General features: G+C 36.8%; 2 protein-coding genes across 6 annotated transcripts in view; one reads left to right on the forward strand and one right to left on the reverse strand.

Moving 5' to 3' along the window:
• Positions 1-673, reverse strand: part of TRAK2 (trafficking kinesin protein 2) — a 64,902-nt gene extending 64,229 nt beyond the window's left edge. Inside the window, exon 1 of the mRNA XM_036857600.1 lies at positions 655-673. The gene's annotated coding sequence lies outside the window, so the exon portion shown is untranslated. The remainder of the gene's footprint in view (positions 1-654) is intronic.
• STRADB (STE20 related adaptor beta) lies at positions 50-21,298 on the forward strand. Of its 5 annotated transcripts, none has more exons than XM_036857604.1 (13): positions 50-209; positions 1,653-1,784; positions 3,239-3,332; positions 6,314-6,394; positions 11,285-11,384; positions 14,479-14,600; positions 15,698-15,806; positions 16,677-16,800; positions 17,825-17,996; positions 18,660-18,764; positions 18,932-19,176; positions 19,905-19,947; positions 20,458-21,298. In XM_036857604.1, exons 3-13 carry the CDS (start codon positions 3,321-3,323, stop codon positions 20,599-20,601), a joined length of 1,257 nt encoding a protein of 418 aa, XP_036713499.1. In that variant the 5' UTR covers positions 50-209; positions 1,653-1,784; positions 3,239-3,320; the 3' UTR covers positions 20,602-21,298. The 5 variants fall into 5 exon arrangements, with proteins under 5 accessions (XP_036713499.1, XP_036713500.1, XP_036713498.1 ...); XM_036857605.1 differs by lacking the exon at positions 1,653-1,784 and adding an exon at positions 2,297-2,378; XM_036857603.1 differs by lacking the exon at positions 1,653-1,784.
• Positions 21,299-24,739: the final 3,441 nt, after the last annotated feature.

Genomic DNA, 24,739 nt, shown 5'->3' on the forward strand with positions numbered 1-24,739 from the left:
GGGTGGGGCGAGCCCAGTGCAGGAGGGCTGCTGGGGGTTGGGGCAGAATTCCAGGCCCACAGCGCCAGACGGGTTGCGCCGCCCTCCTGGCTCCGCGGCTGTGCCGCGAGCGGGCCTTGCGCGCTCGCTTTGCCGCTGGGCGGGCCTGGCGCCCGGGCCCCGCACCGCTGGCCGCCTGAGGAGAGCCGCTGGCCGCGGTCGCCGCCAGGGTAATGAGGGAGGCCGGGCTGGGGAGGGGAAGGGCTACGGGCTGGTCGCGAAGTGAGGGAGCGCGGCTCGGCCAGCGCGCGCCTACGGAAGCTCGAGGCTAGAACTCGCCGCCCCGCTTCCAGCCTGAGCCCGGGCGGCCGACGGAGCCGTGGCGGGAGTCCGGCTTGGCGTGGCGAGCGGCCCCTGCGTGCCGCGCGGCTCCGGGTCGGCCCGGGGTGCCGGGCCGCGCGGCGGCCGAGGCACCTGCGTGCGGGGTAGGCGGTGCCAGGTGCGCGGGGCCCAGCCGCCCGCGGCGCCACCCCCACCCCTGCTGTCACCTTTGGCCGCACTCACAGGCACGCGGAGTCTCCAGACCCGAGGTGCCCTCCGGCCCGGCTCTGTGTGCCGCCTTCTGCGAGTTCGCTGCAAAGTCCCCCAAAGCAGGACTTGGAAGGAAGCTTTTACGTAATTGAACGCTCAAGCCGCGTTTCGTCCTCGGTATTTAGGTTCAGCGTTGTGTTTTTCCCTCGTGGGTTTGTTGTGTCGCGTACCTTTTTCCTCAGAACTCGATTGGAATTGGTGACAGCGCCTATCCAGGATAGAGCTTGGCACACAGTAGATGCTTAGTAAATATTTTTTGAAAGCCTGAGTCACGATGCTAAGTTTGGAAAATTCTACCGAGTTGTGCGTGGCTATAATTTTTAAGATTTTATGGGTTCCCAAGATAACTTTGAAAATTACAGTAATTTTAAAGCTCCGCAAAGAGAGTTAAATCTGGCTTTTTTTGCATTCCCTGTAACAAGGGCCTCTGTTGGATGCTTAAATTAACTCAAAACCCGAGTTCTGTAATTTAGATGCGCCTTCCGATTGTCGCAGAAAGTGTTAACCTTTCAGATTAAAGCTTTCGGAGGAACCATTCTATTTTAGAACAAATTTAAATTATTTAGAAAGCTTTATTCTAATTCGCTTTTGAGATATAAGTGTGAGGGACCACACTGATATACTTGTAAATACATTTAGAAATACAAGTCTCAAGTATGATTTTTTGAAAAGGGTTTATGTTCATACCTAGTGAAAGAGCATGCAGGAGAAAATTATGACGGCAGATCTATACCCCGCCCTCCAGCGACCCCCGCTCACCCCGTCTCTTAGCAGGGGCAGCTGCTGCCTTGACCTCAAAATGTCTCAGAAAATTATCTCTTAATAGTCTGTCACATCTAAAGCAAAATCCTCTGGGATTAAGCCACGCACGTGGGCAACCCCTTGAGTACTGACAATTCTCACAGATTGTGTCCGCTGCTTATGAGTTTTTCTGAAAAATAGATAATGTAATGGAGTTTAAAGTTTTTTTGTTGTTGTTTAAGAAAGAACTTAACTGATATTACACGGAAAGAGCAAGGAACAAAGTCCTGAGAACCAGGAAATTCAGTTAATCACGACATCCCTGATCTTTCTGCTTGTAGGAATGTATGCTCCAAGTGGTCAGGGCCTTGTCTGCCTCGATCACTAGTGAGTGTCCCCAGTGCCCAGCACAGTGCCTGACCCATGGCAGCCATTCATTAAACACTTGTGGGATGAATACTTGACCGTTTCAGGTAACAGGGTAATTACTTTCTACATGCGTGTGGTTTCTTCATTTACTTGGATATTTCCTTAGAATAGATTACTAGAAGTGAGAATTTTACAGGGTCAAAAGGGATGAACATTTTTATAGTTATCAAAACATTGCCAACTTACTTTCCAAATGAGTCCTACCATTTGGTACCTTTCAGAGCATCTTCTCAAGCTCTTATTGATACAGTATTTGGTAGTTCTGAGCACTTTCAGATAAAGTATTTCATTTGCTCCGAATCACCCTGGAAAGTGATCAGGGCAGGTTTTGCATTACCCCTTTTGTAACACAGCAAACACCAGTGCCTTAAATTGATGATAATGAATGGCAGGTGACAAAAATAAACCATTTCCGGTTTTTTTCTTCTTCCCATTCTCTTCCTTTGGTTTGTAGTGAATATCCTGAATAAATTGACATCTTTTCTTAGCAGTAAAATTGGATGCTGCTGTATAATATCTATGGTTTACAAAAGCTTTTTCTTTCTCATTTGTTCAGATGTTTGCAGATGCCTTGATCTAACTTGGGGTCTTCATTAAAATGAAATAATGAACCACAATTTAGGTGAAAGAGATACTGGGTAGGTGTAAGGGAATACCCAGCACTAGCAAGTTTTGAACATTGCCACCCTTTCTATTAGGAAAGATTTGGAAACTTTTGGTGGTGCTTTTGTAGCTCCTTGAATCTGAATAAGTTACTATTTTAAACCTCTGCATCTGTTGGAGCCTTCATAAACTATTGAGATTAATACTCCATCAGTGAAAGTGGACAGGAATTATTTGTATAATAATCTGCATATCTTTCCTATCTGTGAATAAATTCCAAGAAGAATGGAAATGAGAACTAAGAATCATAAGGTAAAAAATATTCAACCTACAGAAAATATTATTTTCACATGAAAACTGAAAAAAAAATCTTTTTTTAAACATGGCAAGAAGAAAATATAATTAATTCCTAGTCTGTTGCTAATCTTGACTCTTTCCCAAATTTGCCGGTCAGTGACCCCAGATGATTTAATAGGTAATTAATCAGATAAGGAAGCTTTGGAAGATTCAAAGTTTACTTCTATGTAGAACCATTGGAAATTCTTGGGGATCATTTGTATTAAAAGTGGGTCCAACATAGCCTTTCTGTATTGCTTTTACATTTGCTTAGGTTTCTGTAAAAAAGTAGTATAGAAAAGATAAGAAGAGATGCAGGTTTATTGAGGCTTTGGAAATATTCAGAACCTCCTTTCAACTTCACTCTGCCTTTCTGTTGTGATGTCAGATCCCAAATAGTGTTCAGTAAACAGAAATGCTCTTTAAGGACACCTTTCAGGAATGTCTGTAGTCCTTGTGTCAAAGAATAGCTGCCCAAATAGTGGTGGGTTTATGGCAACTAGATCTTTAAGGAATTTGTGTGTAAATTTAAGTTATTTTGCTTCTGTTTTTATACTAGGATATTTCTGTATCTTGAAGATAAAGCAGAAATCTTTGGAGTAGATGGATTTTTCTCACTTTCTGTGAACTAAAGCGATTCAATGTCTCTTTTGGTAAGTTTTTATAAGTGTGGATCTAATTTTGTGTCAATAGCGTAATTAGATATTAGTGCAAAGCCATCATAGGCATACTCTGATGGAATATTCATAGGCTCTGAGATGTTATTTTGATCTGAAAGACTTCTGGTCTTTAAAAATGAGTTAAATTATCATTGAGTTTTTGTCTCTTTAAAAAAGAGCTTCTCCTATACTTTTCTGATATACTTCTATTCCTTTGTCCCATACCCACTTTTTCTCATACATTTACTGTCCTTAGACATTCCTCTTCCATCCAGTTAGCTATGCCTTATCCTTTAAATCTTTCAAAAATCCCTTTGACAAATTTCCATCTGACTAAAGGCAAGCAAAATAGTATGAAAAATAAGCCCCTTGACTTAACAAGACAGGAAACATTAGGGTCATTGTCTAATATGATGTATAGATACTGACTTGGTTTTTGTTTATATTAAGTCCATGGTATCTACTCTAGATTAAGTAGTTTTAGGACTTTCATTGTGTCTTATGTAGAATATAATACATTATTTGAATATTTGAATTATTAAAGCAGTGATCTTTTAAAAAGTGGTGGGTGCGTTTGTGTGATGATTTGTAATTTACAAATACTTTCGTATATTATATCTCTCTCAGTCTTCAAAATTGTAAGCAGGGCAGGTGGTTTAATCCTCATGTGGAGTTTGGCCCATGATTGCAAAGAATTAGAGCCAGGGCTCAAACTCACATCTGCCAATCCACTCTATCACTCACCAAGTGTGAGAGGCAGAACTATGAAGTTAGGAGACTGTATTGTTAGTTATTTGGAAAATATATAATGCATTTACTTTATGTTTAAAGTTTATCTACTTAAAAGGGGAGCTTTATATATCTGGAAAATACATTGAGGTGAAATATCTACCTCATTTTCTAAAGCAGGGATCAGCAAACTTTTTCTTTAGAGGGCCAGGTAGTATTTGTGTGCTATGTGATCTCTATTAAGTTACTCTTGTAAAAGCTGCCATAGGCAATATGCAAATAAATGCAAATGAACGTGTCTGTGTTTCTGTAGAACTTTATGCACTAAAACAGGTGGCGGGTCAGATTTGACTCGTGGACCATAGTTTGTTGACCCCTGCTCTAAAGGATTACTTAAGATTAACAATTTTATGTCATTTTGTGGGTTGGATGAGATGTAAAAGGGCATTTGATAGATGGAGATACTGAGATTCAAAGGGCTGTGTGGTTGCCCAGGGCTTCCAAATTTGGGGGAAAGGACATCTTACGTAATCTATTATTTCATAATTATGGATTTTTGGAAAAATAGAATTTGATAGGGTCATTTATATTTGTTCAGTTTGTTAATAATTTCACTTTGTATTCTTCTTGCAATGAAATATTTAGAATCCTTTGAATCAAAACATTCATGTTTTCTCCTCAGTGAGATATTTGCGTAACTGAGATAAAGTTAAATGTTTTCGCTTATGAAGGATTCTTCCTCATTCAAGTTTTACCTCTTTTTGACAGCTAAGAAGTGGTGTTTTCAGAGGAGCAGCAGGAACAAAATTCCAGACTCCCAGAAAGAAAGCAGGTGTTCAGCATAAACCATGTTGTTTGTATAGACAGTTTAGGCATACCATGATCCATTCTTACTGGGGAGTGGTGGGAACCTTTCCAAAATCCGAGTTCCTAGATACCAGCCAAGGGTCAACCTTGCAAACAGGCCTTTCCAAGGAGAGCAGTTTTAGGCCTGCTAACCCTTTCCCACACAATACTATGAATGACTATTGTGAAAGATTCAGGGCAAATGTTGGAAAATATATGTAAATACTAAATATAATATATAAATGATGTAACTGGTGGCTATTTTTTATATGAACAACAGTATTAAGTATCTTCAAAAACTTATATTGTAAATTTTATTCACCCTACACAAACCAGTAGAAACTTTGCAAAGGAAATGATTCTACAGCTATCTTGACACTGTTAGCTCCTGTTCTTCAGGGGTGAGTTTTACATAAAACGGTGGGGATATATGTCAAATTATTGTGGTAAGATTGATATGTACAGACTGTAGGAATTCAACTTAATCAGTAATTTAGGCTAACTGGGAAAATGATTAGTTTGATTAATGAGAAATTCTGGCATATTTTAAGCTAAAGGAAGTTTGATTACTTTAAGTGACTGCAAAATAGATGTGGATGGACTTGTCTTAAAGACTCATTTGATATTATACTTTAATGTTCATATAAAAATGAATGTTCATGAGATGCTTGAAAATAATTAAAATTCTCTTTGATACAATTTGTTTATACTTTTCTTTTGACATACCTTTTCTTCCTAAATAAGTATAACATCAGCTTCATGCCACTAACATGTGTAGGTGTTACATTTCTTTATTGACAATATGTGATAACAGAACACTGAGTTGAAATGCAGGAAAATGTAAATTGTGATAATGGAACTAAGTCTCTTAATTTGATTTGAGTTGGTTAGAGATGTTTATCACCTTACGAAACAAAATTGGTTCCAAATATTGATATACTCAATGTGTGGTTTAATGTGGATAAACATGGTTCCCACACTTAAGGGAAAAAGAAAATCTGAGGATCAAGATAAAAATAATATGATGAGCATAGCAGAGTAAATCTCTAGCTAAATATTCAGAAAAACACTGCAAAGATTACGAAAGGGTTAAAAATTAACACCAGCAGTAAAAATGAATTGATATTATTATCTCCAGGGTAGAGGGCAAGAATCAGAGATAGCATCAAGTAAAATTATAGCAGATATGAAATTTGTCTTCTGCATACCCAGCTGCTTCTCCGTTCTCTCCCATACTGTCTACCTCCACAGTATGAATCCTGGCTCCAATTCAGGTTCCTGCACGTTGCCCTTTCTCTCTGCTCCTCACCCCAGTCAACAGACTATTTTGTATCCACATGCCACCCTTACTTATCTTGTGAGTTATTTTTCACTTATTTAGTATATTTCTGAATTTACAGGATTGTTTCTGCACTTCACGAACACAAGTTGAATCACTCAGACCTGAAAAACAGTCTGAAACCAGTACCCATCAAAACTTGGTAAGAAAATGGTTAAGTACAATTAATACTCCTCTTTTGCTTTCTGTGACACCATTTTACAGAATATAATTTCTGGTTCTCCTATATCTCTTTTTCTTTACTTCTCATTTCTTTCACTTTTCTTCTTTTACTGTTTCTTCTTCCTCTACATAAGCTATTCTCCAGAAGTCTATAATTGGCCTCTGCTCTTCTGCCTAAACAGACTCTCCCTAAGCAGTCTCACCGGCTCCTGTGGTTTCAGTTGCTCAGATTTCAGATTGTCTGGAGCTGCCTGAGGTTTTCCTTCAGGTTGTGAGGGGACCCTGTCATCAGGTAGGACTGATGATTCTCAAGTTTTTACCTGCAACTTTGGACTCTTTCCTGGGCACCAGATGTGTCTGTAGAATTCCTCTGGTTAGCGTTTTCAAAGGCATCTCTGTGCAGTTTGAGTAAAACCTTAATCTCTCAAAACGTCACTGACCTATTGAATTTCCTGCTTTGGCAAATGAAAATCCATCTACTAAATCACCCTAACTAGAAACTTCGGAGTTATCCTCACACTGCCTCTTCCTCTGCCCCCACATCTAGTTACACACCAAATCTTACGGATCTGTCTCTGAAATGCCCTTGAGTCCATCCCCTCCTTCACCTGATCACTGCTACTACTCAAATCTCATCATCTCTCACCTGGACTATTGCAGGTAAACACATTGCCTCTAGTTTCCTAGACACACATATAACCTCCTCTTCCACTCAGATCAGTATTCAACACTGTTACCAATACAGGCCTGTTTGTGCCACTTTCCAGCTTTAAAATTGCCATTGGTTTCCTAAAACGTATGGGATAAAGCCTAAACTTGTTAGTGTTTTATAAGGACTCTTAATGGTATGGAATATGTCTAATGTTTGAGTTTCATTTATTGCTGCTGAGTCTTAGCACATACTTTTATTTCTGCTTGAAATACCCCTCTAAAATTATTCCTCATGCTTAAAGAGTTGGCTCAACTATCACATCTCTGAAGCCTTTGCTCTTGTACCTTTAATTCTATTATGGTCCTACAGATCTTAGACATCCTCATAAAATGGCATTTACTATATTATCTCACAATGATTGCTGTATATGTCTCTCCACATGATCCCCATAAAATAGGCATCCTGTCTTTTTTATCTTTATCATCCCTGGGCAATGTCTGATGTATTAAATAATAGTTAAAGAAACATGCTGAGAAATAAATATTTCTCTGGGATCTTCCCCTCTAAATCTCTTAATCTTCATTTTATATTATAATTCTTTCTATAAAATAGAACCTGCCTTGCAGATACCTTAGTCCTACAAAATAGAGTAATCCCAGTTAATCCTATTTATAAATTTATCCTGACCTTATCTTCAGTTGTCATCATTTTTGTCATTTCACTTTTTACTCACTAATACTGTAGTCTTCTAGTTACGTACCTTTTTGTACAATAGGATATAGTATCCAATCCTAGTTTTCATTCAAGTATTACCCTTCAGACAGGTAGTGTTTAGAAAGTAAAGTGTCTGTTGTTGACTCCTTGCTGTTACCAAGAGAGAGGCCTAGAACTCAGGAAATTTCCACAAGTGCTGCTTTTTTTGTGGGAGGGGTTATTGTGCTAGGTACACATAACATAAAGTTTACCATCTTAACCATTTTAAAGTGTACAGTTCAGTGGCATCAAATACATTCATAATATTGTACAACCATCACCACCATTCATCTCTGTAACTCTTTTCATCTTGTAAAACTGAAACTCTGTACCTATTAAACAGTAGCTCCTCCTTCCCTTATAACTCCCCCACCTCTTGGAAACCACACTTCTACTTTCTGTCTCTGATCTTTGACTACTCTAAGTACCAGTATAAGTGGAATCGTACTGTATTTGTTATTTTGTGACTGAGATTTTTCACTTAGCATAATGTCCTCAAGGTTCACTAGTGTTGTAGCATACTGCAGAATTTCTTACTTTTTAAGGTTGAATAATATTCCATTATATGTATATACTACATTTTGCTTATTCATTCATCTGTTGGTGGACACTTGGGTTGCATCCACATTGTAGCTATTGTGAATAGTGCTGCTATGAACATGGGAGTACAAATATCTCTTTGAGACCCTGATTTCAATTCTTTTAGGTATATACCCAGAAGTGGAATTGCTGGATCGTATGGTAATTCTATTTAAATTTTTTGAGGAACGACCATACTGTTTTCCACAGTGGCTGTACCATTTTACATTCCCACCAGCAGAGCACAAGAGTTCCAGTTTCTCTACATCCTCTCCGATACTCATTTTCTGCTTTTTTGATAACAGCCATCATAAAGGGTGTGAGGTGGTATCTCATTGTAGTTTTGATTTGCATTTCCTTAATGATTAGTGATGTTGAGCACTTTTTCATATGTTTATTGACCACACACATGTATTCTGTGGAGAAATGTCTATTCAAGTCCTTTGCCCATTTTTGAATTGGGTTGTTTGTTTTTTGTTGTTGAATTTTAGTTCTCTCTATATTCTGGGTATTAACATCTTATCAGAAGCATGACTTACAAATATTTTCTTGATCCATTTTAAGTTAATTTTTGTATAGGTAAGGGTCCAGCTTCATTCTTTTGCATCTGGATATCCAGTTTTCTCAGCACCATTTGTTGAAAATACTGTCCTAGCTCCATTGAATGGTCTTGGCACACCTGTCAAAAGTCATTTGACCATATATGTGAGGGTTTATTTCTGGGCTCTTTATTCTGTTCTCTTGCTCTATATGTCTGTCTTTGTGTCAACACCACACTGTTTTAATTACTGTAGCTTTGTAGTAAGTTTTGAAATCAGGAAGAGGGAGTCCTCCAATTTTGTTCTTTTTTCAACATTGTTTTTGCTATTCTGGATCCCTTGAGATTTTAATAATATTAAGTCTTCCAATCTTTGAACATGAAGTATGTTTCCATTCAGTTATGTCTTCTTTAATTTCTTTCAGCAGTGTTTTGTAGTTTCCATTGTACAAGTCTTTCATTGCCTTGGTTAAGTTAATTTCTAAGTATTTTATTCTTTTTGGTGCTATTGTAAATGGTATTGTTTTCATGACTTTTTTCCCAGATTATTCATTAACCAGGTCTTTTGAATTTTTAGTTCAAAAAGTTATTAAAAAGTTTGACAAGGACAAGGACCCTGCCATGATTTTTGCTTTCTAATTCTCTAACTAGTCATGAAATCAAAAAGAGAAGTGAGGTTAGTTTTAAGATGATTTACTCTTAGTAAACCTATATTGTCTTCTTGTGATTACCATGTTGTTTTCTTAAGTGTCCATAACTCATCTGTGTAGTGATTTGATACCAGACCTTACTGGGCAACAGCATCAAGCTTGCCCCTTTATCCTTTTTTCCGTTTTTTGAAAATTGAGTCAATGTTTGACTATTTCCATTCGGGTTTCTCATCTGAGTTTTACTATATTTGCAGACTTAATATCCTAGATGTAATTGTCTTTGGTTTGGAGGTTTGAACCTATTTAAAACAACCTGTTTTGAGCTTCAGCTACTTAATTACAACCTAAGTGCTTCTAGTTTAAAGAAGTCTATTTCCCTAATGGAGTTGATGGAAGCAAAGTATAGGTTGATTAGCCTTATTTCAATCCATCATCTGGTAACCTGATGCCATTTTTTTCAAGCAGTGAACTGTAAGCCTCAGTTCATTCTGTGCTCTAGCCTTCCTGACAGACTTATAGCTTATCACTTTAAACATTTTTTAAACTGCTATATGCTCTTCCTTCTCTCTCTTATATGTGTTCTTTAAATCTGAGTTTAAGACTACTTGTTCTAAAGAAATTGAATTGATTTATTTAGATTTCTTTCTTCATTGGGATTATTTCCAATCGTATGGTAGAATTTCTTTTTATAGCCTTTCATCCCTCTTGCAGATTATTCACCTTTTACCATGAGCTTACAATTATATTTTTCTGCTCTCTTAAAAACTTGGGGAACATGTAGAATCAAATGTACAAAATAGCAGAATTCCTAGTACATAGTAATGTCATTCCTAACTCCCTTCTTCCTTCTCTTTACCTTGGAGGTAGTAACAAGATTCTTGCCACCTGCTGGTGCCTGTAAAGGCTGCTAAGTGTCTTTCGGAGCACTGGTGTCCTTTTAGAGATCCTCATGGCTATCATATGATGCCAGTGGTGTTGGCCTCTTCTTTCTCCTGTGTGCATGTTATTTCAGTGCCACTGGGATCTGGTGCAAACCTAGCACTCTGACTCCATAGTATCCCGTGAAAGGCCATAGTGGTACATGGTCATTAACTCAGGACTTCTGTACCCTATCCTGTTCTCCCATCTCTTGAGGCTTATTTTTCTTTCTGACCTCCCTTCTGATTCATCTCATCTTTGAAAAACGTCTTCAGCTTCTTTTAATAGGTTTTAGTATGGAAATTGTTCCTTGATTGTTAACACCTCCATTAGCTGAGCAGATACGTGTATGTGTAGTGATTGTAACTGATAACCACTTGAAGCAAGAGCACCAGAATAGAATATTCCTCATAGGTCCTTTCATTTCTTCCCTTGATATATTTATTAGATACCCTGAAGAGTCAACAGCCATTCTTAGAAACTCCTAAGAATGCTTCCTGGAAATTGTGCTGAAAAGTATTCTTCAGTACCTGTAAATCTGTTTTTCTAGCCCTCTCCCCCTTCACAGGCTGATAGCTTTATAACTAGCATCCCTTATTAGCTGTTGTAAATACTTTATGGATCTTAAAACAGTCTCTTAAGCCACCTTTCAGTGCCTTCCTAATGAGCACTTGTGTGCTTGAAAAGACAATATCAGTATTTTACATTGGAGTAGGGGACCAAATTGGGGCACCAAAAAGTTTATACCTATTTTGTTTTCATATTTTTAAAACAATGCAGGTTGATGAGCCAACCCTTTCCTTGTTGCCTCCATCCACTAGAGCCAGTGAAGTGATCTGTTCCACCAACGTTTCTCACTATGAACTCCAAGTGGAAATAGGTAATCATTCTGGATTGCATCTAATTGACTCATCATTGTTAGAAATGAAATTGATGACAAAAAGATTACTTTGTAGGCAGGTCTCTGTTGTTATCCACAGCATAAAACTAAATGTTAATTGTGTCAGTCAAACGGATCTGTTAATTTTATCTGTAAAACAGTAGCCCAGATATTTTTCAAGATTACCTTCTAGAATTTTTACTTTTTCACTGAAGTACTTGTAGAGGAGGAAGACACTAAATAATCTAAGCATTTGTTATTTGTATTTTTATTGTGGGGAACTTCTGATCATTTGTCTGATTTAAATCAAATCATGTAAATCTTTTCAGTTACAGTCCTTTAACCAAATTACTTTCTTTTAACTTAAAACCTTGCCTAAAATCCCATTCGTAGTAGAAACTTTTTTCAGTTAAGTTTGGAACCGGCTGAGTTATTGTTTTTAGCCTTATACCTGTGAAAAGTTGCTCTGAGTATTCAGAAACATCTCTTAAATAATACAAAGAGATACTATCTCAGGTGCTAGGAATATAAAGCCATGTAAAACACTTGAGGAGTTCACATCCTCTCTGGGAAGACGAACATGAAAGATAGCTTTGTCTTATGCACTGGACGGTACTATAGTAGAGGTGCGCTAAGTGTTATGGGAACAGAGAAGATGGAGCATTCACCTGTTCATCTCGACTCTTCTAGGAGTCAAGGAAGATAGCAAAAAGGGGCTGGATCCTGAAGCATGAGGAAAAGTTTACTAAATATTCTAGTCAGGGTTTTTATTCAAACAACAAAAAACAGTCCTGACTACTTAAACTAAAAGAATTTTTTGAACAATTTTGCTAACTCACAGAATCATTGGCTAGAGAAATGGGCTTGGAAGAAACCAAGAGAAACTATGTGACTAGAACCATAGCCTGGGTCACAGCATAAGAGCAGCCTAGTTAATGTACACTAGTAGGGTACTTTAACCCCACTAGATGATGTTGGACCCCACTGGTGAGTTCCAACTTAACTGAAAAAAGTTTCTACTAAAAATGGGATTTTAGGTAAGGTTTTAAGTTTTAAGTGTGAGTTCTGACTGCCTCTGCTTCTTTTGTCACTCACTTCGTCCTCCAATTGACCAAGCTTATGTCATTGACCCTCCCATGCCCAGGTCAGGGTGACCAAAAGAGAAATAAGGATTTGACCTTTTCTAAAATAGCACTGGTGGAAAATGCCCCCAAATTAGAAAGGACTTTTCAGATGGTGTCAATCCAAAAAAGGTAAAAAAATAATTACTCCAATAGATGACTGAGGGAGGACTATCACATAGCTGCTCTGTGCCTAGACTCAGGAACATAGGGAGAGTAGGCAGTAGGAGGAGATAAATCTGAAAAAGGAGGCTTGGAACACATTGTGAAAGACCTCATATAGGGTATATATATAGAAGTTCAGACTCTCTCTGTCAGCCCCGCAACGTGCCCACTTCATTACTCAGTGGATTTAAGGAAAGGTTTGGAATCTATCGTCTCTACTAGAGAGACATTGTGGAATAGCGATGATGATAATAATAGCATCTAATCGGCATTAGGCTGAACATTTTATATGTATTTTTTCATTTCACCCCTTTAGCCCTCCCATTTTGCAGATGAGGATACTGAGGCTCTGAGAATTTAAGTAATAGTCATACAGTTAGTGATTTGAAAGCAAACTGTTGTGACTGTAAGGTCTAAGCTCTCAGCTGCTGCACTGTAGTACCTTTCTTTTGATAAAATGTTGAATTTAGAAGGACAACTGGCAGCAGTTCCAGGCAGCAATCTGGAAGATATAGTATATCAGGGGTTTACAGCCAGAAGTATCATCCTCATCACCGGAGTCTTTTTAAAAATTGCAATGCCTGTATCCCATCACAGACCTCCTGAATCAAAATTTCTGGTGAATGGGACCTAGGCACAGGCTTTTGAAGTAGTTCCATCAGTAGTTTTGGTGCATGTCCTGATCAAGAATGCAGGGCATAGTGAGGAAGTCACTGCATCTATCCAGAGAACAAGGACAGCACTTGAGTTAAGGCAAGTGATGCTTGTCACTGGGGAGGAAGGGATGAATTTCAGATTAACTGCATTTCAACAATAAAAGTGACAGAATTTGGTGACTGTGGAGAGAGGGAGGAAACTAACATTTATTAGGTGTCTATTAAGAGATTACCATTCTAGGTGTTTTTAATTTAAAAACTGACAACACCAAATGCTGGTGAGTATGTCAAGTAACTGCAGTACTTATACGTGGCTTGTGGGAATGCAAAGAGGTTCAGCCACTTTCAAAAACAGTTTGGCAACTTCTTATAAGGTTAAACGTACACGACCTAGCAATCCCACTTGCAGATATTTGCCAAAGAGAAATGAAAACATATGTCTACTTAAAGAATGGTTTTGGCAGCTTTATTTGTAGTCACAAAAAACTGAAAACAACCAAAGTATTTGTCAATTTATGAATAGATAAAAATAAATTGTGGTATATACATATAATGGATTATTACTCTGCAATAGAGAGAAATTAACTACTGAAACATTGATGAATCTCAAAAGCATTATACTAAGTGAAAGAAGCCAGACACAAAAAACTGTACTCCCTATGATACTATTTACATGACAAACAAAAATCACATCAGTGGTTGCCAGGGACTGGGAGTAGGGGATTGCTGAGTAACATTCCATTGTTTGAATGTAACAATTTGTTTATCAAGTCACAATATTAACCATTACAATAGGTGTGTAATGGTATATTGTGTTTAATTCCTACTCCTCTATTTTGAGCATCTTTTCATGTGCTTGTTGGCCACTTCTGTGTCTTCTTTTGTGGCTTACCTATTTAATCTTCTGCCTAATTTTTAGTTGGGATGTTTGTCATTTATTATAGAGCTATAAGAGTTCTTTATATAGTACTCTGTGTGTAAGTCTTGTCAGATATAAATATTGTTAATACTTTCAATCAGTGGCTTGCCTTCTCATTTTCTTAACAGTGTTTTCTTGAAGAGCCAAAATTTTTAATTTTTTAATTTTGATGAACTCCAGATTATCAGTTTTTTTCCTTTGGTCATTAACACAAGTTTTACGTCTGATTGTAGGAAGAGGATTTGACAACTTGACTTCTGTCCATCTTGCACGGCATACTCCTACAGGAACACTGGTCACTGTAAAAATTACAAATCTGGAAAACTGCACTGAAGAACGCCTGAAAGCTTTACAGGTAACAATACAAAAAAAAAAAAAAAGATACATTTAACTTAATGTCTATTTGAGAAGATTACACCTATAAGAATTTTTTTTTTCGCAAATTAGTAGTTCTGTTAGAGAAAGGTAGATTTCTTTCTTCTAATAAACATGCAATTACAGAATTGGAAAGAATACTTGGAAGCCAGATCCATGAAAGAGCAAATATATTCAAACTTTGGTAACTACTATAGGTTCCTTCAAATGAATATCATATTTGGAACACTGGTCTGGAATTTATTTAAATACCCCTCGTCAGTCCAGTCACAAATAGTCCTATAGGGAAATAGAAAAAACAAAAGCAAACAGTTTCCTTTTCATCCAGCTAAGTAAAATTAGCTTCTGAATTGATAAATTTTAACAGATTGCATTTCAGGAATATTATAATACCATTTCAATTGTCACTAATCATTTTTGAAATAAAGAGGGAAAGGATTTTGTTTTGATATTATCCCATTTTTTTAACTATTTATATGTGCACATGTATATTGCACAGAAAAAGACTGGAAGAAATTATACTGAAATGTTAACAGTGGTTCTATGATTTAATGTTAGAAGTGACTTTTTATATTCATATTTTAATGTATTTTTTAAATGTTTCTATCATAAGAACACAGTATAGTTATTGACTATGACCTCTCTGGAGTCAGACTGTGTAATAAGTTCACATCCTACTTTCATTAATTATGTGCCTTTGGACAAGTTTTCTAGCTTGTTTCTAAGTATCCTCTTCTGTAAAATGGGAATTATAATGTCACATACTTTGTGTAGTGGTTGTGAGATTTAAAGACATGATAGCACTAAGAACAGTGCTTAGTACTAATAAGCTCCATTATTAGTACTAATAAGCTGCCACTACTGCTGTTATCTTCATAATGAGGAAAAAGGTTGGTTTTTTTGGTTTGTTTTATTATTTAAATCCACTTTATTTTTATTTACATTTCCCTTTTTTTTTTAACATCTTTATTGGAGTACAATTTCTTTACACTGGTGTGTTAGCTTCTGCTTTTTAACAACGTGAATCAGCTAAAAAGGTTGTTTTTAAATGTCTTGTCTCTTGTGTTTCTGTACTAGAAAGCAGTGATTCTGTCCCACTTTTTCCGGCATCCCAATATTACAACTTACTGGACTGTTTTCACTGTTGGCAGCTGGCTTTGGGTTATTTCTCCTTTTATGGCCTATGGTAAGAAAACTCATTTTAGGTAAAATAATTCATGGTTTAGCCTGGATGCTATAATTATAAGGATGAGTGTGATCTTAGATTTATGATTCACTACTTTTAATTTATAAATCTGATGGCCAATTCTAGATTTCATGATATATTTTTATATCTGGTTCATGTTGAATTTTAGTCTTCAGAAAAAAACGTAGAATGGGTCTCATGATCATTGAAACCACCACTGATTGCTTCTCCAAGAAGTCAATCCTTTGAACAAGCTGTCTTTTTCCCTTCAGTTTCCTTCCTCTCTCGCAGTGGAGAGCTGCTGTTATTCTTCAAGCAAAAGTAGTTTTTCTACTTGTGCACACCATCCCTATCCTTGTTTCTCTGCATTGTAAACTTATTTCACTGTATTGTAAACATCTGCATGTGTACCTGTCTCCTTCACTGGATTTGAGCTTCTCGAGGGCAGGATCATGTGTGTATTTTTCATTTTGGTATCCCCAGGTGGTCATAAAATACCTAGCACAAGTGGTGTTCAGTAGGTGTATTGAATAAGTAAATGAATGGATTCTAGAGCTTTGATTTTTAGGATAGCTTTTGTGAACTGCCTGTGGATTTAAAATATATATGTTCTCACACAGTATGTATTTTTTTAGTAATATTGAATATTGTTAATTCACTTTCCTAATCTCTAGCATGTCATTAGAAAAGTCTTTTTAAAGATTGGTGAAGGAAAATTACCTTGGCATAAGAAAGTGGTTAGACTCTAAAATGTAACACGTGTGCGTGCGAGCATGTGTGTGTATTTATGGTTGATAAGAACATTTAAAACATAGCTAGAAGCAAAATCACTTTCAGTGTTCATCTAAAGATTTCAGGGGTTTCTTTCAGGTTCAGCAAGTCAACTCTTGAGGACTTACTTTCCTGAAGGAATGAGTGAAACTTTAATAAGAAACATTCTCTTTGGAGCAGTGAGAGGGTTGAACTATCTGCATCAAAATGGCTGTATTCACAGGTATTTATTTATTTGTATTTTACAAAGTGAAAGAATTTGAGAGGAAGAAGTCTTTTAGGGAGCTTTTAGGAAGGAGCAATTGAGTGTTAGAATGGAGGATAGGAAACTTGCAAATGAAAATTGATGGAGGAAAGAACCAATATGTATAGTAGATGCTTACATTTTATAGTTCATTCACCAGAAATGTTCAGACCACCTCCTCTGTGCCAAGTGCTGTGCTCAGTGCTGGGGTGGAGTGCCAGTCCTCGCAGAGCTCAAGTCCCAATAATGAGCGTTACAAGAACCTATCTGTTTGGGGTATAAGCTGTGGGGAGTGGGATCCTAGTTAACTCTTGTGTTTTGTTTTTTCCTTAAGCAAATAAAGAGCTGCTTTATCTGCTTTTCAGTTTTATGTCATGTTTATATTATATACAGATTGTAACTAAACCTTTGATTTCTTAAGTGTTCTGTAGCACTTTGAGATTATCATACTAAATATCAGTTCTCTTGTTGCCAAACTGTAGGTGCAGAAGTAATTGGCTGAATGTTAAAAACAATGCTGTTCTAAGATACATTGGGACTTTGTTTTCCTTTTTAATTAAGTTGCTTTTAAATAAGCTTGTTTTCTTATTGTTTGTTTCACCTCAAAGCTTTTTTCTTACTGTTTGTTGTTTCTTAGCAGCATTCTGGTTAACTGAGGATTTCTAGCAGACAGTATTCTAATTAATCAAGGTTTTATTATACTTTACCAGACTATTGGCCATCCTGCTCTATTAGTTTCCAGTTTCCGTGTTTAGGATGAAAAACAAGGCTCTTTTATAATTTATTTGATGAAGGAAATTTTTACATTAGACATATCTTTATAAATTTTGTTAATACCATGAGAGGCTATCTTTTATTGGATAATATTGCATTTAACTTTAAATTATAACTTCTAAGGAGTATTTAATTTCCAAGGGAATACATGGATTTATTCTGACCAGATTTTTATTCTTTCTGCATTGGCCAATTTCTTAGTATTTAGGATTGTTTCTTTTTGTTCTAGGAGTATTAAAGCCAGCCATATCCTCATTTCTGGTGATGGCCTAGTGACCCTCTCTGGCCTGTCCCATCTGCATAGTTTGGTTAAGCATGGACAGAAGCATAGGGCTGTGTATGATTTCCCACAGTTCAGCACATCAGTGCAGCCGTGGCTGAGTCCAGAACTACTGAGACAGGTCAGGTGTGGCCATTGCATTGGGTTGTCTATGTGTCTTAAGTGTCTTCTGAGTTTGACTGAAGGACAGTTGTGCCCTTATATTTGGATTGATGAAAGGCCTACTGCAAGACTTTTTTTATTCTTTCTTGTCAAAATTATGTTAGGAATTTTTAAATGTATACCAAATATTAGGTATATCTTGATTTCTCATGAGTTTTTTCCATTATTATTCACCACCCTTTATCAAAAAAGCATATGTATGTAACCTTTTTTTTTATAAATTTATTTACTTTATTTATTTCTGGCTGTGTTGGGTCTTTGTTGCTGCACGCGGGCTTCCTCCAATTGCGGAGAGCAGGGGCTACTCTTCATTTGGTGCGCGGGCTCCTCACTGTGGTGGCTTCCCTTGTTGCAGAGCACAGGCTCCAGGCGCGCAGGCTTCCATAGATGTGGCACGCGGGCTCGGTAGTTGTGGCTTGCGGGCTCTAGAGCGCAGGCTCAGTAGTTGGGGTGCACGGGCCCAGTTGCTCCGTGGCATGTGGGATCCTCCCGGACCAGGGCTTGAACCCGTGTCCCCTGCATTGGCAGGCGGACTCCTAACCACTGCGCCACCAGGGAAACCCTGTATGTAACTTTTTAAAGGGTATTTACACTAAAGGACTTCAAATTAATTGTTCTACAGGATTTACATGGATATAATGTAAAGTCAGATATTTACAGCGTTGGGATTACAGCATGTGAATTGGCCAGTGGGCAGGTACCTTTCCAGGACATGCACAGGACTCAGGTAAATGCTCTAAAATCCCTGAACTACTTACCTTTCATAAGATCCCTTACATTCTAGATAATTTCTTTTAAACATCTTTGCTGTAGACTCTTAGGACCTTTATTGTTGTTGTTATTGCTTTAATATTTTGCCTGAAAAGGATTGAAGGAAATTTTTCTTTCTTTTAGATGTTGTTACAGAAACTGAAAGGTCCTCCTTATAGCCCATTGGATATCAGTATTTTCCCTCAGTCAGAATCCAGAATGAAAAATTCCCGATCAGGTGTAGACTCTGGGATTGGAGAAAGTGTACATGTCTCCAGTGGAACTCGCACAGTAAATAGTGACAGATTGCAAACACCGCCCTCAAAAACATTCTCTCCTGCCTTCCTTAGCTTGGTACAGCTCTGTTTGCAGCAAGACCCTGAGAAAAGGTAATATTGGTCACTTCTAAATAGCATAAAATATCTGTGTCTTGTATTTTATATTTTATAGAAGTTTTATAGAAGTATTTTATAGAAGTTTTATATTTCCTTCTTGCCAAATTCAAATCTTTTATCAGTCTTTTCATCAAAAAACTATACAGTAGCCTAATCCAGAAAATACCAATGCTAAAAGCAAGTGGAGACAATGAGCAAATGGGAAGGATACTAGATTAGAAGTCAGAAGACTTGGGCTTCAGTCTCAGCTGTATCATTTCCTAACCAAGTCACCTTGTAAAAATCAGTTAATCTTTCTGGACGTTAATTACTGCACTTATGTTAAGACATTTTAGAAACTTCCAAGCAGTACAAGAGTGTTAGTTGCTGGTATTACAATAATTATTATCACAGATAACTAATGCGTTAGCATTTTGGAAGTAAGGTGTGTGTCTTTTTAATCTTTTTTAAGCCCCTTAGTGCCTAGTATAGTTCCTTATAATTAGTAAGTGCCTAATAAATGTTAAGTTACAGACTAATTGAAGGTTATCTCTGGAATTAATTCTTCCCATTAGTTAAGGTTGAAGCTAAGAATTGGGCTTCCTTACATTTATTTTTTCCTTTTAATTTTTGTGTATTGAGTTTTATAGCTCTAAACCTAAGTTCTAACATAGTTTACACCAAAAAAATCTACATTCTAATATGAGGTCTTTTTTAAAATAATTTTTTCAAAAAAATTTCAGGCCATCAGCAAGCAGTTTATTATCCCATGTTTTCTTCAAACAGGTGAGCTGATCTATCTTTGTTGTCTAGATGTTTTTTAATACTACTAAAAAGTCACATCATTTTGTTGGCTTAATGGGACAGTTCGGTTACTAAGATTCTTAATAATTTTCTTATAAGGTAAAGTTAAAAAGAAGAAAACGTTTTTGGTAGTTTAATTACAGACTTTCTAAAATATTTCCATTCAGCAAAACAAAATGAGTAAAGACAAACGGAATATCATCATGTGTTACTTTATCCTCAGCTTATATTTTGATTAATGTAGAGACATTTTATTTTTCTATATTGGCTAGAAATGATGTAAGGGCAAAATAATTCTGATAAAAGTCAGTTTATTTGGCTGTTACTTCTTCTTGTTTTCGGATGACCAGAATCAAAGGCATGTTTAAGTGAAAATACCTAAAAACAATTTAAACACATTTAACATAATTTCTTTAAAAGTTATTTTTTACTAAAAAAAACTAATGTATTGAATTTATGTACCAACAGCCTTATTTTGAGTTTCTTTAACAGATGAAGGAAGAAAGCCAGAGTTCAATACTTTCACTGTTGCCTCCTGCTTGTCACAGGCCATCAACAGCACCACCTCCAGTGTCACCTTGGACTGAGCCGGAATGGGATTTTCCTGATGAAAAAGATTCAAACTGGGAATTCTAGGGCTGCCAAACCCTTTTATGTCCTATATACTTGACACTTTCTCCCTGCTGCTTTTTCTTCTGTATTGCTAGGTACAAATACTAGAATTATACTTGAAAATACAGTTGGTGCACTGGAGAATCTATCATTTAAAACCACTCTGTTCAAAGGAGCATGAGGTTATAGCCCCTTTGGTTAGCTCAGAGTGCTATTATAACTCCAGGGAAACTTTGGAATTATTAATCTCACTACATTTAGTGTCATCTGTTCTCAGAATTTTTTCCCAAGCTGTGACTAACTCTTCTTTTTGATCTCTCAGTATAATTTTTGAGCCAGTTAAATTTTTCAGCATTTTGCTGCCCTCAGGGGAATGAGCCCTCAGAGGACATTGCTTCCAAGTACATTTTTTACTTCCAGATTCTCTAGCCTTTTTAATCAGCTATTGTTAAACCAACAGGCTAGTTTATCCTGGCATCAAACCCGTTTTTGATAGAAGGGAAAATGTTTATACTTTCCCATTTTCATCTGTTAATACTTATGGTAATATCAAACTGAGCCTCACTCACATTAAATGATTCACTTGAAATATATAGAGAAGTTGTAATTTGCTTTTTTTTTTAATTGTTAAGGGGCTAAAGTAACACTTTTCTACTTATGTAAATTATAGATCCTAAATTCGTGCGCCCCCTGGGAGCTCAATAAAGATTTATTCAATTGAGTTTATACTTAATAATTTTCTTTGTGTGGTTTGACAAAGCTAAAACATACATTCTAATTTGTTTTGCCAAGGAAAGCTCTTTCTCAAACAGATTTATTTATATAACCTGTTGAATTGGGGACAGCCTGGTATTTGATTCAATGGAGGCAGATTTTCCAGCCCTTTATATGATTATTCTTGCTCCTGTAGGAGATTCAACTTACAAGGACATAGAGAACTTAATAGTTTTACCTTATTAGCAAAAGAGATATGCTGTCTCAAAAAGAGTATGTAGTTTGGACTGTGATAAGTTGGGATTTACCTCAATTAGTAGATTTTCTTTATTTGCACACTCTTATTTAACATTACATTAAAAATTATTTTGAAATGATTGTTTTAAGACTTAAAAATGAAAACCAATGAGACAGTAATATACAGACTAATAGTCTGAAACACAAATCTTTTCATATTTATTGGCTAGCCCCTCTCAAGGATATTTGGGTTACTCCATCAAGCAAGCCACAAAGACTTGCCAAGGTGGAGGAGAGAAAGGAGATGAGTACCAGTGGAGGCATTGAGATCACCTGTAGTGGTGGGGGCTGTAGCTCATTCCACTAACCTCCTCCTTCTCATTTCCCCTCAGCAAGAGAGGCTCACAGGAACCACAGAGGAGGTGCTCTCAAATCTGTGTGAAGAGTCAATATGTGTACTGTGAAGCAGGACTGTGGAGGCCAGGAAACAGTGCCTCTCAGGTCCACTGTGTTAGGGTTCTCCAGAGAAGCTGAACCAGTGGATTTTTTTTTTTTCAAGTATAGTTGATTTACAACGTTGTGTTAGTTTCAGGTGTACATCAAAGTGATATATGTATATATGTAGGTATATATATTGATATATATATAGAGAGAGATATATGGATATAATCACATGTTCTTTTTCAGATTCTTTTCCATTATAGCTTATTACAAGATATTGAATATAGTTCCCTGTGCTATACAGTAGGTCCTTGTTGTTTTTTTATATACAGTAGTGTGTATCTGTTAATCCCAACTCCTAATTTATCCCTCCAACCACTTCCCCCTTTGATAACCATAAGTTTGTGTTCTGTATCTGTGAGTTTGTTTCTGTTTTATAAATAAGTTCCTTTTGTATCATATTTTAGATTCCACATATATATGATATCATATGATATTTGTCTTTCTCTTTGACTTACTTCACTTAGTATGATAATCCATACACACACACACACACACACAGTAGAAAGTATTCCACTCAGCAATAACAAAGAATGAAATAATGCCATTTGCAGTAACATGGATTTTATATATATATATATATATATATATCTCACATCTTCTTTATCCATTCATGTCAGTGGACACTTAGGTTGCTTCCATGTCTTGGCTATTGTAAATAGTGCATTGGGGTGCATGTATCTTTTCAAATTAGAGTTTTCTCCACGTATATGCCCAGGAGTGGAATTGCCGGATCATATGGTACCTCTATTTTTAGTTTTTTAAGGAACCTCCATACTATTTTCCATGGTGGCTGTACCAATTTACGTTCCCACCAACAATGTAGCAGGGTTCATTTTTCTTCACACCCTCTCCAGCATTTGTTATTTGTAGACTTTTTAATGATGGCCATTCTGACTGGTGTGAGGTGATACCTCATTGTAGTTTTGATTTGCATTTCTCTAATAATTAGAAATGTGGAGCATCTTTTCATGTGCCTTTTTGCCATCTGAATGTCTTCTTTGGAGAAATGTCTATTTAGCTCGTCTGCCAATTTTTTGATTGGGCTTTTTGCTTTTTTGATATTGAGCTGTATGAGCTCTTTGTATATTTGGACATTAAGCCCTTGTCAGTCACATCGTTTGCAAATATTTCCTCCCATTCTGTAGGTTGTCTTTTCATTTTGTTTATGGTTTCCTTTGCAGTGCAAAAACATATGTTTGACTAGGTCCCATTTGTTTGTTTATGCTTTTATTTCTTTTGCCTTGGGAAACTGACCTAAGAAAACATTGCTATGATTTATGTCAGTGAATGTTTTGCCTATGTTCTCGTCTAGGAGTTTTATGGTGTCATGTCTTATATTTAAGTCTTTAAGCCATTTTGAGTTTATTTTTGTTTATGGTGTGAGGGAGTGTACTAACTTCATTTATTTACATGCAGCTGTCCAGGTTTCCCAACACCACTTGCTGAAGAGACTGTCTTTTCTCCATTGTATATTGTTGCCTCCTTTGTCAAAGATTAATTGACCATAGGTGTGTGGGTTTATTTCTGGGCTCTCTGTTCTGTTCCATTGATCCATATGTCTGTTTTTGTGCTAATACCATTTTGTTTTGATTACTGTAGCTTTGTAGTGCTGTCTGAAGTCTGGGAGAGTTATGCCTCCAGCTTTGTTCCTTTTCCTCAGGACTGCATTGGCAATTCTGGGTCTTTTATGGTTCCATATAAATTTTAGGATTATTTGTTCTAGTTCTATGAAAAATGTCATGGGTAATTTGATAGGGTTCACATTAAATCTGTAGATTGCTTTGGGTACTATGGCCATTTTAACAATATTCTTCCAATCCAAGCACATGGGATATCTTTCCATTTCTTTGAATCATCTTCAGTTTCCTTTATTAGTGTTTTATAGTTCTCAGTGTTGAAGTCTTTCACCTTGGTCAGGTTTACTCCTAAGTATTTTATGCTTTTTGATGCAATTTTAAAAGGGATTTTTTTTTTAACTTTCCCTTTCTGATAGTTCATTGTTAGTGTAAAGAAATGCAACAGATTTCTGTATGTTAATCTTATATCCTGCTACCTTGCTGAATTCGTTTATCACTTTTAGTAGTTTTTGTGTGGAGTCTTTAGAGTTTTCTATGTATAGTATCATGTCATCTGCATATAATGACAATTTTGCCTCTTCCCTTCCAATTTGGATATGTTTTGTTTCTTTTTCTTATCTGATTGCTGTGGCTAGGACTTCCAATACTATGTTGAATAGAAGTGGTGAAAGTTAGCATCCTTGTCTTGCTCCAGATTTTAGTGGGAAAACTTTCAACTTTTCACTGTTGAGTGTTATGTTGGCTGTAGGTTTGTCATAAATAGCTTTTATTATGTTGAGATATGTTCGCTCTATACCCACTTGGGTAAGATTTTTTTTTTCTGTCATGAATGGATGTTGAATTTTATCAAATGCTTTTTCTGCATCTATTGAGATCATGTGGTTTTGTCATTTCTTTATCACATTGATTGATTTGCATATGTTGAACCATCCTCGTGACCCTGGGATGAATCCAACTTGGTCGTGGTGTATGATCTTTTGTATGTGTTGTTGGATTCAGTGTGGTAGTATTTTGTTGAGAATTTTTGCATCTATATTCATCAAAGATATTGGCCTGTAATTTTCTTTTTGGTAGTGTTTCTATCTGGTTTTGGTATTAGGGTGATGGTGGCTTCATAGAATGACTTTGGG

The sequence above is a fragment of the Balaenoptera musculus genome, chromosome 7 (assembly GCF_009873245.2).
Source record: "Balaenoptera musculus isolate JJ_BM4_2016_0621 chromosome 7, mBalMus1.pri.v3, whole genome shotgun sequence".
NCBI classification, from domain to species: domain Eukaryota; kingdom Metazoa; phylum Chordata; class Mammalia; order Artiodactyla; family Balaenopteridae; genus Balaenoptera; species Balaenoptera musculus.

Bases quoted from the DNA above. Each gene is read 5' to 3' on its own strand.
- STRADB (XM_036857604.1), top strand. The intron at 19,177-19,904 runs GTAATATTGGTC...AAAAAATTTCAG, and splicing joins CAGCAAGACCCTGAGAAAAG to GCCATCAGCAAGCAGTTTAT. The intron at 19,948-20,457 runs GTGAGCTGATCT...TTTCTTTAACAG, and splicing joins CCCATGTTTTCTTCAAACAG to ATGAAGGAAGAAAGCCAGAG.